Genomic DNA, 19639 nt, shown 5'->3' with positions numbered 1-19639 from the left:
GGTGTCAGCCTGAAGTCTCTGGATGGGCGGCAGGAGGGCCAGAGGTTGAGTGTGAGGCCAAGCCTCGCCGCAGGGGTGGGAGCCTTGATGAGGGGAAAGAGCAGCAGCTGAGGGTGGGGTTCCTGCCGGTGCGGCCAGGCCCCCAGATCTCCCTGCCCAGGAAGCAGTTATCACGCATCCTCAGGGGGAGAAGCTGAGGCAGCATAGCCTCGGGCAGGGGACACCTTGTTCTCCCGGGACTGTCTGTGATCAGTCCCTCCATCTGTAAGGTATCTTTTCTCTTCCTCCCGGGCACAGAGAAGCCGATGACTGTGAAACGCTTCCTGGCTAGTGGAGGGATGGGCCAGAAAACAGCCATGAACAGCTCAGGTCTGTTGCAGAGGTCTGTTGGAGAGGGCCTGGTCCAGGGAGTTCCGGCAGCAAGCCCTCCACTGCTTGGGAGCAGGGGCTGAAAGGGACTTGGAGGGCAAAGAGGTTGAACCCCAGCTCCTGGCCCTGTCAAGACAGGTGGGCCGCTAGGGAGGCCAAGGTGGTGAAGACTTGCCCCAGCTCACAAGGCTGTCAGACCGGCTCACATCAGCCAGGGCCTCACCCCGAATTCATAGAAAACAGCCGAGTATGCAAGATGGGAAGAAATTCCATCCTGGAAAGAGCACCAAGGAAGTGCCTGAAGCTAGCACTGCTTCCCTACTTCCAGGATACACAGCACCATGGGCCCCAAGCTCTTAGCCCGAGACCTACGTGTGCCCTGCAGGGAGTGTGGGAACCACACGTGCGTGCTGTCCACAGCTGACCCCAGATCTGTCCGACGGGTCCATGGTTTTAAAAGGTCAAGCTCAAGGCGGTAATAGAAGAGCATGGGAAGCCAGAGCTGTACCCTGTTCCCTCTCCCGCCTCAGCCACCTTGGGGAGGGCACACGCCAGGCCCTAAAGGCCCCAGATCTGTTAGGATGGTAGGGGTGCCTGTGTGAGTCAGAAAGCACACAGGAAGTGCACACTCAGTCCCCTGCAGCTGCTCTTTCTCCCATCACTTCTCAGGCGTGCGAGGGGGTTGTTCTGTCTGCTTCCGTCTGGCTGTGCACAGAGGCTGCGAGGCCAGCCCCTCTTCCTGTTTGGACACTGCCTTCCTCTGCTCTCCAGGGCGCAGCTCTGAGAACTTGCAGAGTGCAGAGCTGTGTCCCTTTAAGGTCATTTGCCACCTTACCGCCACCCTGCCCTCCCGTCCCTGTAAAGGCCCTTTGGAAAGCCAGGGAGGCTGGGAGCCGAGCAAAGACGAAACCAGTGGTGTGTGTAGGGAGCAAAGTGGCCCTGCCTTCCTGTCGGGTCTGTAAACTCGGAGGGTGCAGATTGAACGCAGCAGGAGCGGTGGGGAAGCCAGCCCATTACACGCCTGGATAGTTGCTGTGCTGGCCTAAAAGCGCCACAGGAGTGGTCCCCAGGGCCACAGGCAGAGTTGTCCACAAGGGATTTTGCTCTCGCCTGGCCTAGCATGAACATGTCTGGTTCCAGCTCAGAGCAGCAGGGGCAGAGGTGGTGGTCTCCCTCCCCCCCACCCCCGCCCCGGCCTGCCCCCCTTCACTCCTGACCTTGGCAGAGCCCCGGGGCTGAGGAGAGGGCCACCTCTGGGGCAGTCAAGAGGGGAGCTGCCTGGGTGGGCGGCCCCGAGGGAAACCTGTGGAGGGCTCCCTGTCTCCCTAACTTGTGTTTTGGTGATATGACACGAAAACAACCGGTTGGGTCCCCTGTGACTTGGCAACTTTTGTGCCTTCTCTGTGTGGCTCCACATGGCTGGGGCCCTGCCAGGCTCTGGGGAGATGGGATGGTGAGCCCCCTGGAGCAGGCCTGCAGTGGGCAGGCTCAGCAGGAGCAGGCAGGCTCTGGGCTGAGTCCGTCACTGGAGACGGGCCTGGACATCCTGCTGCACGAGAGGCAGGCCCCTGGGCCCCGCACCACAGCAGTGTGGCGATCTGGGACCAAAAGTCACCCCAGGACTGACGTTTACCCCCAAAACCCAGTCTTCCTGACCTTCCCTTCCGGCCACGGGGCCCATTCTTGGGATAAAGCAGCTCGTGTCAATGTGCCCTGCAGGGCTCTCTGGTCCCAGCTCTAAACACATGGGCAAAAATGAACGTTCTGATTCAGTTTCGTTGCTTATAGCCCGGCCTGGCGTGACCAAGTGCAGAAATAAATTCTAGAAGAAACCCAGGAAGCCATCCCTGGTAGTTTCGCCAGTGATAGCGGTGACTGTAATATGCTGAGCTCTTGTTTAGGACTGGGCACCGTTCTGAGCACGTCTCACGTCAGCTCACTGAACCCTCCCCGTGGATCAGCCCTTGACCCTTATGCCGTCTCTGAGGAGGGCAGTGCTGTCATTCCCACCCGGGCTGGGGGATCATGGCAGCGGTGGTGCCGGCCCGGGAGCCTGGCCTGAGAGCCTGCTCTTTTCACCTTCACACTCAGAAGACGGCAACACACGTGAACCCCACCCTGTCCAGCAGTGGTGGTGGAATCGGTGGTCCAGCTTCCTCCTCTGCGTGCTGGGCTGTGGCCTCAACCTGGCAGTTTTGGGGGGTATCCCTCCTCTTCACAGTGACTTCAGGGACCCCATTCCGGCCTTAAGCCACCTCAGCACCTCCGTTCCTGCCCTTCTGCTGCCTCCCCCCGGCCTGCCCTCTACTTCCTCCGGCCACACCAGCCCATTTCCCAGCCCCCAGAAGGCCGTGCCAGCTGCCCTCTGAGCCTTAAACGCCCTCTTGCCACACACCCTTTTCGGGCAGCGTAAAAGCACACGGGTGCTGGGGTCGGAAGGATCTAGGTCCACAACCCAGCTTTGCCCTGCCTGTCTTGTGACCTTGGGCAAGTGTCCTGCCTCGGTGCCACCTCTCCCTCCTGTGTACCTCGGGTGATGGGCCCCTGGGGGGCTCTGTGAGCGCTTGCCTGGAAGGGGGTGAGATAAATGCCCTGTATGTGTGAAGTGCTGCCTTTGCTTCCACGCTTCTGTGTTACAAGAGCTTACGCGTGCTCCAGGCCAGCTCAGATGGCTTCTCTTCCAGGCAGCTTTCCAGGATATCCCAGGCCAGACTCCTCTCTCCCGCTTTGTTCCTTCCACCAGTCACATTGTGGGGTTTGCATCTGTTTTCCTCCTGGCCGTGACCTCTTAGACCCCTGAAAGTGCAGGTTATGGCAGCCTCAGCATCGCCTAGAGCTCATCAGAAATGCAGACACCGAGGCCCACCCCGGAGTCAGAATCGCATTTTATCAGGATTGCTGGGTGACTTGTGTGCTCCTCAGTTTGAGAAGCACCAGCTCATACCGCCCGGGCCTGCTGTACTCACCTCTGACCCGCCAGCGTCAGGCGCCCAGTAAGGGTCAGCACCTCTCTTTCAGAGTTTCTTAAATTGACAGAAGGAGCGGGTACCAGGACCAATCACCCAGTCCCCATTGTCGGGTCTGAGGCTCCCCTAGCACATCTGCCCAGGCCTTCACTTGTCCCCAGATGGAGAACCTGGCCCCCCTCCAACCCAGGCCCCTTCCTGGTCTCTCCAGCGCCCCCTTGGCCCCAGCCCCTGCTCTCCCAGCAGGAGCAGCGCGGCCCCTCTCCACCGCCACATCAGCTGGAAGGTCCTCCCAGGCCCTGCCCTGGCCCATCAGCTTATCTCTTGCTCCGAACCAGGCAACTGGAAAGCCTCCTAGATTTGGGTGACTGCCCAGGGCAAGAGGACTCCCTGGCTTTTCCACAGAAAAGAAAGTTTCTGCCTTTTGGATTGGGGCCCGAGGGTGCCGTTGCTGCAACATCTCAACCACCCTGTTGTCCACACAGCCATAGGGTTTGGGCCCTCTGACTCAGTGGACTCCACACCCCCTGAGACCCTGCTTCCCGAGCGGCCGAGGCCTCCCTGTCTCCCAGCCCCTGTTCTGTGTGTAGGCTCTGCCTTCCCTGCTCGTCCCCCTCGGTTCCATACCAGCCTCTCAGTCACGCAGCCCGCTCCTCGGAGCACTTCCTGTGCCAGGCACGGCGTTACGCTCCTAACCCCCGCGAGTTCACAGATAGCAACCGGCCCAGAGAAGGTGTTACACCCTCAAGAGTGCCCTGCCAGTCAGCCACAGGACCTGCATCTGCGCTGGGTCCCCGGCCCTTCCCCCTCCTCTCAGGGCAGCGGAGCCAGATGCCCTCTGGAGGGGCTGGCCAGGCACATGGCCCCAACCCTCGGGGGAGGTAGCTGGGAGGGCTGGGAGCGGAGCGGGGACCCTGCTGGGCCCAGGCTGGGCGCCTGGTGTTTTCGCATCTGGTTTTGTTGAACTGTAACTCGCGTTGTGTATTGAGGCCAGAGCTATTTTTATCCTGACATGTGAGGCTCCTTCACGTCATAGCCGCAAAGCTCAATCCAAAACATCCCAGGGAAGGCTGTTTGTAAGACGTTCTGCAGATTCTCATGTCGCCACATCAGGTTTCACTTAGTAACATCTGCAGGGCTGGCTCCCTGGCCGCCCACCCCCCGGCCTGGTTTTGTATACAGGGTGCTCCCAGCAGTATCTGTTGGCCCCTCGGCCAGCCAGTGGTCACGTGAACGTCCTGCCAGAGCCCACTCCTCTAAACCAGAAATGTCAGGCAGGCGGCACTGGGACTGGTCCTCGGCAGGAGTAGGGAATGGAAATCCCGCTCTTCTCGGCCCCTCAAAGGGCGCCTCCCTCCTGAGACCCGTGTCCAGGTTGCTCCCAGCCCTCTCCTGACTTCCCCACCTCCTGGGCCCCCGGCCAGAACAGCTCTCCGACTGTCCGCCACAGCAGGCCTGGAAGACCATGCTATGAGCAGTGTCTCCTGAGTCAAAGCCTCCCAGCCCTGTCGTCCCAGCAGATCCTCACGTTGGAGGGCGGGCCCTGACTCCGGCCGCCAGGCCCCTCTCCGGCTCTGCCCTGTCCTAATGGGCCGGCAGCATCTAGCCCCCGGCCCCTCCCGAGGGAGAGCTGAGCCGAGTAGGCTTTTATGGGCTGCTGAGAAAGGCCGATTCCCAGCCGAGCTTGTCAAGCACGCAGACGGGGGAGAGGCAGAGGCGGCCGGTGGAGGCGCTGTGAGCTCCCCACTGGGAGGAGCAGGCTGCGGTTGGGCAGAAATTAGTTCAGTTGAGAGAGGCCTGTCATTCCCTGTAGTAGCCCTCCTGGAGCGGGTTTGTTCTCTCTCCACCCCATCTCCTCCTCCCGTGCCTGCAGCCTTGCCTGGAAACATCTCACAGGTTCCACCTCAAACCAGCTGGGCCAGAAGGGCTGGTGAGTGAGAAAAGTGGCCGGTGGGGCCAGTGGGAAACTGAGGCTGGGAGGGACCGAATAGGCCCTCACCCTGTCTGTGGTGAGCACTGAGATGCGCCCCATCCTTGCCCGGCCCACGTGGCCAGTGTTGCCCTTCCCCCGCAAGCTTCCCAAGGCTCCCCGCCCTCTCCTGCAGAGGCTTCTCTCAAGGGCAGTGGCCCTGGCCAGAGCCCGTTCTGGCGGGTGGGAGCCTGAAGGGCCACCGGCCTCGGGCAGCTCCCCCGAAGCTCCCACCCTCCTAGTCTCAGCCTCAGGAAGGCGCCCGGCACCCACGTCGGTTGCACCCGGCCTGCTGCTCGTCGTAGTCCTTAAGCCGAGCAGCGGAAGCTCTCTCAGTAACCACCACACTGTGAGAATGGGAGGTGCTCGCCATGGCCTCTCCCACATGTGACTCTGCCCCCCCCACCTCCTAAGGGCCTCAGCTCAAGGGGCCCCCATGCGGGCCTGGACGTGGAGAGTGGACTGTGGGGCCCAAAGGGGGCTGTGGCTAAGGAGAGCGGCGACATGTGCGGAGCAGCCCCAGGCCTTCTCTTCTGCCGGTCTGTCAGCTGAGGGGTGGCCAGATCTCCCTCCGTGAATGTGGGGGGCGGGGGAGGGGTCCCAGGCGATCCCCTCTCCTCACAGCCTCCCTGCCCCCCAGCAGAGGACTGTGAACTCGTCCCAGATCTGACATTCCAGACTATCCCCAGCCCTCAGTCATCCAGTCCGAGACCGGAGAACGGGAACCATTTGCCTCATGCAGTGCTCTGGGTTATGGCACGTTTGCCAGGGATAGCAGCCCCGGTTTATCGAGATCAGACTATGTAGGAAGCCCCAGGCCAGGTACGTTACATGTTTGTCTCGTTCAGTGAGAGCTCTTATTGCCCCCACTTTACAGATGAGAAGACGGAGGCTTAGAGAGGGTAAGAGACTTGCAATTCTGGAGTTGCACAGCTAGTAAGCGGTTGAGTGGAGATCTGATCTGAACCCAGGTCTGATGGACTCCCAAGCCAAGCTCTAAACACCATGTTTGATGCTTCCCACTGCCTCTGTAGGGACAGAATCACCCAGCACCTCTCCCCAGTGCCCGCCCAAGACACCCAGTCCCTGGAGACTGGAGACTGTGGCCCCAGGTGGGGAGGATTTCTTTTTGGTCAGTCCCCATTTTGGTCCCTTTGTCCTTTGGAACCTAAGCCTGGAAATGGGGTGGGACAGAGGTGTACATACAGAAGCTAGATGGGGACAAGGACCTAAGGAGTCATCATGAACGAGCACCCAAAAGAAGGCTGCAGGCAGCTGGGCTCCAGTCCACACACACCTCCACTGGGGGGGCGTGGGGGGAGCCTCTGCCCTCTGGCCAGGCCACCATGGGGGCGGCAGAATACATATCCTCAAGTGTGGGGATGGGGACAAGGGGCTGAGAGGCAGCCAGGCTGCCTCAGCAGCTGTATCTGCAGCCACCTCTCTGGAGATCAGCCCCAGCTGGGCCTGGGGTAACTCGATCTGTGAGAATGTGACACTTGATTCTGCAAACAGCCCCTCTGGGCAGGGAGCAGAGACTGTTTGCCATTCCAGAGTCACTCAGGACTGCCTGGGCCAGGCTCTTCTGGACAGAGACCCAGAACAACACACTGCAAACAAGAAATTCAGTGAGGCCTGTCCTTGAACTGGCTTCTCGCCCCGTGCACAGTTCACAGGAGCTGTAAAAGAGGTTCAGGCGAGAGGACAGTATTTTTGAAGGTGTGGCTCCTGGTAAGGAATCCTCGTGGAGCAATTCACAGCCAAGGAAAACAAAGCAGGAAACACCTTTTCCAGTTCCCAATCACTTCCCCGTAAGGACCACGCGAGGACGTAAGGAAGACCGAGTTCAGCAAAACGACGATTCCTGGGAGAAGGTTTTACTGCTGCTTCCTGGCATCTGATGAAGTCAGCCTGTAGGGGCTCCTCTGTAAGGCTCACTTGTGCTCTGGACAACGGTTCCACACGTTCCTGTTTTGTGCTTTAGGCTGATGCTTCTGGGAGCTGATACTCCTTGCACAGCCAAGCTTGATTCCCAGAGACCCCCCACGCTGCCTCTTTCACTAAATCACGCATTAAAAGGGTGAACTTTATGGTATATGAATTATATCTAAGTTAAGCTGTTATTTTATTTTTTTTAATCCGATGTCCTGTTCATGCCTCAGGCAGATGGAAAGAGGAGTCCTAGCATCACTGACACCTCTTTCCAGCAGTGGTGTTGAGGTCATCACGGCTTAGAAAGGAAGGACGGGGGGAGATCCCAAGGGGTGTGCGAACAGACACTACATTGGGATCATCCAGGCATTGTGTCAGCCCCGCCCTCGTCCCCTCCGCGCTGGAGGCCTTACAGAGGGGACCATGTGCAGGGCTGGGGCTGGGGCGGGGTTGCAGGGACAGTGGGGTGAGGGCTGTATCTGGCTTTCAGTGTATTTTCAGCTGGTACACATAAGAGGGAGACCCCGAGTGTGCTTCTGGTTGTAAAGCCGGCTCAGGGTCTTCAAAGTACTGCTCTAAAAGAACGTCTTTGCCTGAAGATGAGGAAGAATCTCTGATTTCAAAACACTGGGTGCAGATGGAAACGCTCGGTCACATTCTGGCGGTGTGTGCTGTCTTCACGCTGGTGGCTGTGTGCATAATTGACTTATTCTTAAGCAGCGGCGGGAAGGGAGTATGGCTTCTGCCTCGCAGGATCTATCAGCTTCATGGACCATTGAGGTTGTGTGTCTGCCTTCTCTCTTTCTTCTCTTTGACTTGCCATTTGCTCTTAACCAGTCAAACAAAGCCCAAGTGTATTTTATTTATTAGGATAATGAGTAAAAAAAAAATTTTTTTTTCCCAAAAATTTCTGGCACCTAGCAGCAGGTCTCACACGTAGGTGTTCACTAAGTGATGGGGGGTCGGCTGGAGGGGTGGAGAGGGAAGTGGGTGCTTTTTGCAGTAACCGGAGTTGTATCAGCTCGCGCACACTCGTTTGGTCCTGGCTTTTTTGCTGCCAACGTGGCCCTTGATTGAAGGTGTTCCCTCATCCTGTTACACAGAGACTCTTCCCCCACCTTTCTGGCGTTGATAATTATTTATATTCTGTGGACACGTAGAATAACTCCCGGCTCTATCCCTTTCTCTGTAGGTACCAAAGGCTTGGAGTGTTCTCCTTCGACTCCGACCATGAACTCCTACTTTTACAAGTTCATGATCAACCTTCTCAAGAGGTTCAGCAGTGAACGGAAGCTTCTGGAGGTCAGAGGCGGCTTCATCATCAGGTTAGCCTCCGCGTACCTTCTGCGCTCCCACAGCCTCGGTTTTTCATTCTCATACCATGCAAGGGGTCAAGGCAACCATTTTCTCTTCCACTCCTCTCTCCTCCTTTTCCTGACCTTTGAGCTCTTAAAAGAAACAAAGAAGGTTCCCCCTTCACACGAGGTTGCTGGTGCCACTGACATGGGTCAGGTCGATGTCACCATTTTTCGAACAAATGAATTCGTTTTTCACTTGTTGAGACAGCTTTCCTTGAGGCTAAATATCTTCTCATTGAACACTCTTGTGGGAGTCTTCAGGGAGAAAAGGAGGTGAGCCAGACAGAACATGAACGTGGCTGCGCTGGGTGCCCAGCTGTCAGCACACCGTTTGGCCACGGCTGGTGGCAGCAGTGGCTCTGGCGGAGCCAGGTTCTTGTGCTGTGTGAGCCCAGCCCCGGGCAGTCCCAGGGCACCAGCCCCAGTCCCTGGAGGCCTCCAGAGCCGTCACCACCAGCAGTATGGCCAGGTCTGGCCCTTTGCCTCTTGCTTGGCTCCAAGGAGCAGGGTGACCAGGAGAGTGACCTTCAGGCCAACAGAAATCTAGAGGGGACACAGATTTCTTCAGGCTCCCCACAAAGCCAGGCAGAGGAGTTTCACAGAATAGTCTGAGTGACCCTAGACACTCTACAGCAGTGGTTCTTGGCCCTGACTGCATGTTAGGTCACCAAGGAGGCTTGAAAAAGAAGGTGATGGCTGGGCTCCACCCTGACCAGTGAAATCAGAATCTCTGGGGCGATGGGCCATCCAGGGTGCTCAGGGAGCAGACTAGACTAATGTCCCAGGAGTTGGGGGGCTCCTGATCAGGGCCATCTGGGGCTCGGGGAGTTGAAGGAGAATTCCAGGTGGACGGTCCACCCTGCACAGAGGCTTCAAGGCAGGAAGGAGGTTGGAGAGTTCATTTTGCTGTAAACCAGAAGGTGAAGGGGGAGGGGCTCAGCCCTGTGAGCTGGACTAAGGACTGGGGCCCCTACCCAGAGGTCAGCGGGAAGCCGCTGAATGGGCTTGAGCAGGGGAATGGTGTGACCAGATTGCTGCTTTTTTTTATATATATATATAAATTTATTTATTTATTAATTTCTATCTTTGGCTGCGTTGGGTCTTCGTTGCGGTGCGCGGGCTTCTCATTGCAGTGGCCTCTCTTGCTGCAGAGCACGGCCTCTAGGCGCGCAGGCTTCAGTCGTTGTGGCTCGCAGGCTCTAGAGCGCAGCCTCAGTAGTTGTGGTGCACAGGCTTAGTTGCTCCGCGGCATGTGGGATCTTCCTGGACCAGGGCTCGAACCCGTGTCCCCTGCATTGGCAGGCGGATTCTCATCCACTGCGCCACCAGGGAAGCCCCAGATTGCTGTTTTTATAGACTACTGTGCTGTTGGGAGAGAATGGGTGGATGTGTAGGAGACCGGGTGGGAGGCTGTTGTCCAAGGTGGCAGCTTGGTAGGGGGATGGGAAGAAGCAGTGCAGTGCGGTGCAAGAATTAGTAAGAAGTGTGTTGATTGGTGATGAATTGCACGAGGGAGGGAGGGAGGGAGGAGAGAGGGAGTTGGGGGGCACGGCCAAGACTGGGGTGTGAGCAGCAGGGTAGACAGTGGTAGCTGTCCCTGAGGTGGGAGCCCCGGAAGAGGAGCAGGGAGGGAGGGGTTTCAAATAGCTTTGGGAATGTCAAAAGAGAGACACTGAAGACATTGCTGTGTCTGCCTCTCAAAGGAGGGATCTAGGCCCACGATACAAATGTGGAGGTTGATGGCAGTCATTCATTCATTCACTCTCCCATCCATTCATTCAACAGATGTTTACTGAACACTGTGCGAGGTTCCATTCTAGATAATTCTACCTTGTGGATTTCATCCCTAGGGAGTAAGAATGGTCGGTGGTCAGAGCGAAGGAAGGCCGCCCAGAGCCGGGCCCTTCAGAGTCCCAGTGTGTAATGGTTGGGTCTGGAGAAGCCAGGAGAGGAGGCTGAGAAGAAGGGCCCAAGAGGGAGAAAGAAGCAGAGGCAAGAGGGGGAGGGCAGGAGGCAGCGAGGAGAGGGGAGGCCGGAAGAGGGCCGGCTGGAAGCGTGGGGGAGTCTGCTGAGCGTGGGGCGAGCTGAAGGGATGGGAGGCAAGGAAATGGGGGCAGGCCCAGGGCTTGCCTGTGTGGCGCTGGTGGGTGGAGGAGCCACAGGGCCCCAGCTCCAGGCAGAGGGTGGCATCGAGGCCACCCTGGGGAACAGGCCGAAGGGTAGAGGACAGGCCTTCCTGGTCAGAAGGACAAACGGCAGGACCACAAGTCCCTGCCCATCGGGAGGAAGGGGCTTCTGATGGTCTAGACCACCCAAAGGTGTCCCAGTGGCGGTGGGATGGTGTCACCACCCTCTGCTTTCCTGAGCTCTCACAGAGCAGGGTTTCTCAGCGTCGGCATTGTTGGCATTTGGGGCCGGATAATTCTCTGTGGCAGCGGCTGTCCTGTGCGCTGTAGGGTGTCGAGCAGCATCTCCAGCCTCCACCCGCTGGATGCCAGTAGCACTGTCACCCACCCAATTGGGACAATCAACAATGTCTCCAGACAGCGCCAGAGGTCCCCTGGGGGGCAGAATCATCCCGGGTGACAACCACGGTTACAGAGTGACAGAAATGGATTCTTATCGTCCCTTGCCAAATGAGGAAGGTTTCCATGGTTTTTTTTTTCCACATCAAGTTGGACGGTTGGGGCTTGCAGAGACCCCCTACCGGGAAAATGACGGACTCTTCCCACACGAGTGACAGTTAGCTTCGTGCGGCTTTCGAAATTGTAGAGGCGTCCGCTCTTTTGATGAGCCCTCCTCGCCTGGAAGACTTTCAGGAAACCAGTGGAGAGAAAAGCCTTTGAAAAAGGAATTTGTAGCTACTTTCCTCTCTGGAGAACTGGGCTGTAATGGGTTTTTCCATCCTCTGTCAGCCTCACGTGCCCTGTCAGGGGCCTGGGGAGAGGGAGCTCAGGGAGTCGGCACTATCCCCAGACAGCACCAGGCAGAAGTGCGGGCAGCGTGGGCGCGCATGGGTGTGTGTGAGTGTGTGCGGGGGTCCTCTCCCCACCCGCTAGGGCCGAGGCTCCGTGGAGCTGGTGCCATGTTCCCATTCACAGCCTCTAGGACAGTGAGGCTTCGCTTGCTTTGCAGTGTCTCCCAGGCATCCTAGGCTGATGAGAACCCTCATTTTGCAGGAGGGAGATGAGAGGAAGCCGCGTGCCTGCCTGGCTCGGTTGGAGCGGGGCCGCAGACCGCCGCACTCTGCTCATTTCACAGCTGGCTCTCTCTCCCTTCTGTGAGAGAGTGTCGAGCCAGGTGCCTTGAGGAGCCCTGCACGGCCTGCAGACCAGGACCACCTGGCGCCCAGCTCCTCAGAGGGTCCTCCCTCCTCATCCTTCTGGGGCTCAGTAGCCAGCATGGCAGTCACTCGCTGTTCCAGGGCTCACACTCCCCGTGCACCACACTGGGGCCTCAGTGGGCATGGCGCCTGGCCTCCAGGGCACGCCTCACTCCCACCCCGCACGGCCACAGAGGTCTCCTAGCCCTGGGCAAAGAACCCAGTGGGCTGGACAGAAGGAACCTGTGACTGGGCCCCTCACGTTTGTTGTCCCTCCTAGCCCTTTGCTTCATTTGTCCAGCCTGCCGTTCCCCCTGAAGCAGCACCAGCCCCTGTCATTTCGAGCTACAGCTTCCTCTGGGCCACACCAGCTCTGTGGGGCGGCTACCTGCTAAGTCAGTGTGCCACGCCACCCAGTCTGGGTTCTCAGGGTGACCACAGCCCAGCATCCGATGTGGAGGAGGCCTTGAAGACGTGTGCCTTCCTCCTTCCCGTGGCCAGATGGGCTGAAGCCCTTCAGCAGAGGTTCACTGGGGCCCAGCCCTCGGAGTGTCAGCCTGCCCACCTGCCTTTCGTTCCATTTCCTTATTTTCTGCTGGTGGCTTTAAAGAGGAGCATAATAGTGATACATGCTGCCTGAGAAGAAGCCACAGGCCTGATAAGAAACACAGTAAATGAAAAACTTAAAAAAAAAAAAAAAAAGAGAGAGAGCGAGAAACAGGGACTTCCTTGGCAGTCCAGTGGTTAAGACTCCACGCTTCCACTGCAGGGGTCATGGGTTTAATCCCTGGTCGGGGAACTCAGCTCCCTCATGCCGTGCGGCGTGGCCGAAAAAATTTAGAAAAGAAAAAAAAAAAAGAAACACAGTAAATGATTCTTAACCCCCTTCTCTGGTGTTAAGCCAACTATAAGTTGCTCCTCTCAACCCCCAAGACTCAGCAGAGAAAGGAAAGAGATTCTTCTGGCAAACACGTGAAGAGCCATTGTTTCTGTAGTAGTGTGCTTAGCTCAGGGTCCAGGAACGGCTACTGTCTATAGAAGGACAAAGGCATCCAGAGTTCTTGAGGACAAACATCTGGTGGGGGGTCTTGGCCTTGAGGAAGATGCATGACTCTCCTCAGGCTCCGGGGTGTTTCCCCCAACTCGGCTTTCCCAGGCTGCCCCTCCATAGGGCCCCAAACTCCAGCCAGGCCCCTGGGTGGGTTGGACATCCTCTCTGTGTCCATGCGGCCTCGCTATCTGGTGGATGTCACAGTTCAGAGGCACGTTGAGTTTGGGGAAGCCAGTGACTCCAAAACCTCGTCTCAGCCAGACTTGCGGTGACCCACTCCGGGCCCAGGCCCTTCTCCCGGCTGCAGGGACTGAGCGAGGGAAGAGGGGGACACGGGCAGATGCCACCCCAGCCCTGCCCACACCCACGCCCCCTCCCCAAGGCTCCACAGGAGTCGGGCAGATGCCACAGGCACTCAGGAGCTGGATTAAGCGGGGAGCTTCTCGAGTCGAACAGCCTTGGGTTCGAATCCCGGTTCCTCTAGTTTTTAACTCCGTGACCTGTTTCCAAGCTCGTTTTGCTGTGACTGTACGACGAAGATAACTGTGCCTGCCCTGTCGTTTTGCGGAGAGGGTTACATAAGACCCTGCGTGTTACAGCGCTCCGCATGGCTTGGTCCAGGGGAGCTTGCTGTTCCGCCTCATGATGCGGCCTTGGCCTCCCACAGTGGTCTGTGGGGAGGGGAAACCAGACCCGGGAGAGGGTGAAAGAATTGAACCTTATGTGCCGAGAGCTGGCTCCTGAGCGCCAGGCACGCTGCGCCGACAGCCAGGGCGCCCACCAGCGGCCTGGCCCTGGCACCGCTAAAACAACTCGGCCCCAAGTGGGTGTTCGTGTACATTTCCCTCCTCTGGCCTCTCCCCCCGCCGACCCCCGCCGCCAGTGCACACAGAACAAGCACAGAGCTTGTTTTCCCACGAACTCTTCCACTATACTCAGTAGAAAAGGAGAGGAGGGAGAAAATGCAGCCTCTTTGATAGACTGTGATATGAACTCCAGTGTAATCCAACAGCTGTGATCTTTACAAGGCCTGCTTCTGTGCTGGGAAGGCAGCGGGGCTGAGGACGCTCACGCTGCCAGCCAGCGCGGCCCTCTGACCAGCCGTCCTTCGGCTTAATCAGCTGTGCCTTTCCCCCTCCCCTTCCTCCCTGCTGCCTTGAAAAGAGGACTTGCCAGAGAATGCTTTCTTTTCAACGAGTGACTGTGCTGTGAACTCGAGGGCTCCATCCCCATCCAGCCCTGTCCATGGTGGCCGAGCACCCTCCCCAGAGAAAGGAAGCCCCCAAGATGAGGTGCAGGTGGGGGTCCAAGTGAGAGACGGGGGAGCCGTCACGAGGCTTCTTCCACGAGACCCCGACCCCGAGAGCCCCACGATAAGGTTTCTGGTTCCTTCTGGTCCTCCTCTTGCCTCTGACACAGACAGGCCTGGCAGCCTCTCCAGTTCAGCCAAGGCCCAGAGTCCCTAATATGTACCCCTGCTGAGCCTGCCCTCCCCTCCCCCAGTGCCCCGGCTTTGCGTGAGAGCCCTGTGTTGGGGGGCGGGCAAGTGAGGAATGGATTGGCCGCTAAGGTGGGTGGCGGGGCTAGGAAGCCCCTGGACTTGTTTTGAATTGCAGGGCGGGAGGGGGGCACAGTGGCTCAAGAGAAGAAGCTCTCTTTCATGCCCTAATTGGGAAATTCCACTTGGCTGTCCTTGTCCGTTCCTTGGCGGGGGGTCAAACGGCCCCTGTGGCTAGGGCAGCGCACACCACAGATCCTTGCCGACCCCAGCTCCGCCCCCCTCGGTCTCTGTATCCACCGGGCCTCTGGAGTTCATTTGCATCGGGGGCACCCCTTTCCCCTGTCTCTTTCTGCGTGCCACCTTACCTGCCAGGGGGCATCGGTTGGGTCCCCAAAAGCCCATTGTGCTGATGCTAATGAAAGATGAATTGAGTGAAGCGGCAAGACCCAGATCCCCGTTCAAATGGCATTTTAGAAAAGCAGCTTCGCTTCTGGCCCCCAGCCTGCGGAGAGAGCTGCTGAGAGGCCCCACTCGGCTGTCTTCCTCTCGCCCCTTTAATGGATTGCGTTCATTTGCTCAGAATAAAAACAAATTGCTGTGACAAACACGCACTCACCTAAGTCTGTCTGTGGAAACAGGCCCTGATCCCCCTCCCCGGAATGCAGGCGGATTTGGGTCTTTCATCAGTTGTAGCTGTGTTGCTTGGGGTCCCCAGCTGAGGGGAAGGAGACAACATTGAACAGGGCTGGAGGGTTGCTTCGAGGAATGTCTTACTTCCGTCTCAGAAGAAGCTTCTCTTCCTGTCAGCTTTAAGTCCGTCTGCCCAGTTCCTTGTGTGAATCTTCCGGAGCCTTCCCCAGTCATTCTTCTCCAGGGGCCAAGGTGCTTTTGTTGAGACACAGGACAGCCAAGGGAGTGAGTGGCAGAAGCTGCTTTCACAACCAGCTCTTGGCTCTGATCTCCAAATTGGGACAACGCTGAGGACCTGTGAATGGCAGGGCGGCCCCATCTGACATGCCAGAGAAGATTGCCTGCGAGAAAGCCCTGCCCTCAAACGTGAAAAGGTGTCCCTGGGAGGTGCAAAGTGCAGGCAGCCCAGAGAGCCCAGCCCGGCCCATGTCCATTGTCCCCTAATGCATGGCAAAGTGCCAGCATCCCAGCACCTCATAGAACCATCTGTGACCCAGGGCTGCCAGGGAGGGCTGGGGGCAGCCAGTGGCTTTGCTCTGACTCCTGCAGGCAGTCCCCCTGCTGTCCCTGTAGAGCCCACTGTCATACACACTGGCGCTCCCTGAAAGAACCGATGTATTTTCTTCTGGAATATGGAAACCACATGCAATAAGCCTTGCTAGGCCAGGCTGGGATTAACTAGGTGCAGCCAAGGGGGGACGGGGGGAGGAGAGGAAGTGCTGGCCAGAGGGAGCCCCATGCAGCATGCTCTGGAAGTCTGGGGAGCTTTAGAGGGAAGTGGCCCCATGTTTCAAGGGTCCTCCTGGATCCCTTGTGGGCGGAGGGCTGCTGATGGAAGCAGGGGCTGGAAGGAGGCCAGGGATCCACTCACTAGGGGTCACAGGTGAACTGGGCACGGGGAGGCCAGGTGACCCACAGAGTCAGCCGTTTGCCCCCACGTCCAGGAGCACCCATGGTGGGGGGAGGGCTCAGGAGCCATCCCGCACCTGCTGCATGGGAGGCCTTAAAAGGCCTCCAAAGATTCATCACATGGGTGGTGGCACCTGCGGGGCCCTTTCCAGCCTCCAGTTAAGAGCACTTTCTTTGTAGTCTATACACCTGAGAAGCCTCAGCTCCCCAGCCCTGTTGCCAGGGGCTGAGAGCTTGACAGTGAATTTCTTTCTGAAGCTCTAGAGGTTATGGAATCTGCAGTTGTCTCTGGACCTGTTTATACTTTACCTAAGGATGCCAGGAAACTAGCAAAGCTTTGACCTTGTTAAGTCAGACAGCTCGGTTAATTAGCAAGTAGCTGCTGGAATCTAATGTAGCAACTTAAAATATCGGCAGGTTTGGAATTGGCCCCTAGAGGTCACTTCCATCCTCCTGCCTCCTTGGAGTTGGGCTGCATCCGAGCCAGGAGAGATAAATGGGCGTCCTTAGCTTAAAAGTGCTTTTAAACTCCTGGAACAGCAGTTGCAGAAATGTGTCCTGTTTGTCCATCGTAGAACGTGGTTCTCAGGAAGCTCTTTATTTCACCCTTTTAACCCAACCTTTTCACCATGGGTGCCCTGGGAGGCCCCTGTGTGGCCCTCCCCCCTCTCTCCCCACAAGGGTATCCTTTTAGCGGGTGGCCACAAAGATCACAGACACACGCGCACCCACTTCCCACCGCCACCCCTATCGTCAGAAAAATAACACAGAAGGGTTTCCATCACGTTCGGTTTGTGAAAGGCCGTCAGACCAGCTGCCCCTCCCACACAGAAGGAGAGTTCCCGTCTCCGAGCACGTGTGATGGTGACACCTTGCAGGGGCCCTGGGCTGGGGGGACCTTGGTGCTGAATTCAGCCTCAGACGGTGAGCACAAGCCCACGTGAAGTAGTGTACAGCCCATGGGGAAGGGTGCTTTGTAACCCGGGCTGTGAGGGCCCACCGAAGAGGCTCTTGGGATCTAAAGTGGTAATGGAACTCTCTTTACAAGTATGCAGCCTCAGCTCCCAGGAGAGCATGGGCTTTGGGTCTGTTGCGGTCATCCTAAAATCTTTCAGTGTCTCTGTAGCACCAGCGCATTTGCCCCCAGCTCCCTCACCCCACGTCTTAGGACATCTCCATGGGGGTGCTGTGTACCATCTGGAGATCCCAAAGCTGAGGTTCTTGGTTGTCTTCCAGACTGGGTGCTGGAGGCCATTTGGGAAAACTGCCCAGTTTCCAGTCTGGACTTGCTTTTCCTCAGCCTCATTGTGAAGAAGCTATGTTCTCTTGTGGCGCCTCCCTTTTGCCCAGAGTCATTGACCCACAGAAAATCCCCACCAGGACCCGTCCTGATGTGCCCTCCTCCTCATCGTCCTCTCCCAGGGCTCTCATCCTCTCCCAGGCCTGTCACCTCTCAGAAGTGAAACACCGAGTAAATCTGCGGATCCTTCCCTGTCTTCCTTCTAGGCCCCGGGCCCTCCAGACTCCTGCCCGGCCATTATCCTGGCCCATTTCTGGTCTATATTTAGATTACATAATCTCATTGGAACTGCCTGGCACTTGGACAGTGACTGTCTTTCTTGGTCTAAATCTCTGTTTTGACTCTTGCTCAAGAGGACAAGTCTCCCCCCCATACCCAGATCATTTGTTTTTCCTTCTGGTTTATCACAGTTGCTCACATCACCCAGATTGGCCTCTCTCTCTCTCTGGAGCTGAGCTGAGATGGATTTCAAGTACAATCCTGAGTCATCTCTCATTTTTCTCTAGTCCTCTGTCGAGCATCCCGTGCTGTCTGTTTCGAGCCTTGCCTCTCCCTCTTTCCTTTCAGAAGCTGCTTTCCTAAGCGTGAAGTTTTGCATCTCTTTCTTCGTTTCCACGGGCCGCACCCCCTGCCCGGGCTGCGGTCACGGTCACGCGCCCCAGTGCCAGCTCTCACGTGACCAGTTTCCCGAACATAGGGCCATCTGAGCCTCCTTGTTTTGCTCCCCCAGAGAGCTGCTGCTTTAGCCTAATAATGGCGCTCGTGTCTCCACTTCACCCTCAGCCTTGTCATCGGTAAACTCGTGGCCTCCTGTGTCCCCAGAAGTTCTGACTTGTTTTCTGCGCCGTTTTGTCATCTCTTTGGCAAAACCCTCTCTCTTTCTTAACCACGTAAGCTTAACATTTTTGCTTCAGTGCCCCAGATCTATCTTTTCCTTCTCCTGATCAGGCCACCATGGCAGCCTTTCCTCCCTCCATGCCTCAATTTCCACAACGCCTTTTTTGAATCTAAATTTTATATTAACAACATAGTATATACAAGTACGCAAACCGTAAGTGTACTACAGTTTGGTTAGCTTTCGCTAATTGTCTACATCCATGTAACGAGCCCTCAGATCAAGAAGTAGAGCATTTCCAGCGCCCAAAGGTCCCTTTCATGTCTCTTCCCAGTTACTACCCCTAGGCTCCTCCCCAAAGTAGCCACTGGCCTGAATTCTAACACTGTACATCCATTTACCTGGGTTATTGTTTTGATTTTGGGTTTTGGGTTTTTGGGTTTTTTTTTTTGTTAACCTGGTTTTTTGAACTTTATATAAGTGGAATCATGTAGTTTGTGCTCTTTTACAAACTGTAAACTTTCTTTTGACCCACCTCGTGTTTGTGAGGTTCACGTGTGTCCCATGTAGCAGTAGTTCACATTTCTGTCAAGTCTCCCACTGTGTGAAGATGCCGTGGCTCATTTACACATTCTGCTAGTGATGGGCATTTGGGTTATTTTCAGTTCGGCACTATTGCGAATAATGCTGCCATGAGCATCCCTTCACATGTCTTCTGGTGAATATACATGTACGTTTCTCTCAGATAATACCTAGGGATTGCTGGATCAGGGACTGTACATGTGTTTAGCTTTGATAGATATTGTCTGAGCTGCACCCATTTCCACTCCCCTCCATGGTGTGAGAGTTGCCGTTGCTCACATCCTCACCAACACTTGATATCATCCATCTTTGATTTTAGCCTTTCCTGTAGGTGTGTGGTGGTATCACCTGTAGTTTTAATTTGCATTTCGCTGAAGACTAACAAAGTTAAAGAGCTTCTCATCACTTTTTGCCTTTTGGGTATCCTCTTTTGCAATGAGCCTGTTCCAGTCATTTCCGCATTGGGTTTTTGGTGCCTTTCTTATTGATTTGTGGAAGTTCTTTATATATTCTGGATGCAAGTCTTTCTCCAATGTGTGTACTATAATTATCTCCTCCTACCCCGTGGCATGCCTTATCACCCTTTTAAAAGTGTCTCTTGTTGAACAGAAGTTCTTTATTTTTAATGTAGTCCAGGTGACCAGTTTTTCTTCTCAGCATGTTTTATGGTTTGTGCTGCTTTTTCAGGGGATTAGGAGCTCATGAAACTAACCATAAAGCTGCCTGTTTCTGGTAAGCACTCCCAGTGAGCTGGACACTGAGTACAATCCTCCTAAAAAGGTATTATATCTTTACTCTGGACGGGGTCTTGGAGGCCACCTAGTCCAGCTTGCTTATGCCAAGATTCCCACTCCC

General features: G+C 56.4%; 1 protein-coding gene across 2 annotated transcripts in view; it reads left to right on the top strand.

Annotated features, from left to right (window-relative positions):
• LOC309794484 (protein VAC14 homolog) overlaps nt 1–19639 on the top strand; it is a 94454-nt gene that overhangs the window by 48117 nt on the left and 26698 nt on the right. For both annotated transcript variants that reach the window (XM_082606032.1, XM_082606031.1), the window contains one exon: nt 8429–8561. In XM_082606032.1, coding sequence (XP_082462158.1) covers nt 8429–8561 — 133 coding nt within the window. The remainder of the gene's footprint in view (nt 1–8428; nt 8562–19639) is intronic.

This window comes from Mesoplodon mirus (assembly GCF_964341445.2).
Source record: "Mesoplodon mirus genome assembly, chromosome: 19".
NCBI classification, from domain to species: Eukaryota; Metazoa; Chordata; class Mammalia; order Artiodactyla; family Ziphiidae; genus Mesoplodon; species Mesoplodon mirus.
This window is presented reverse-complemented; position numbering and strand designations above follow the sequence as displayed.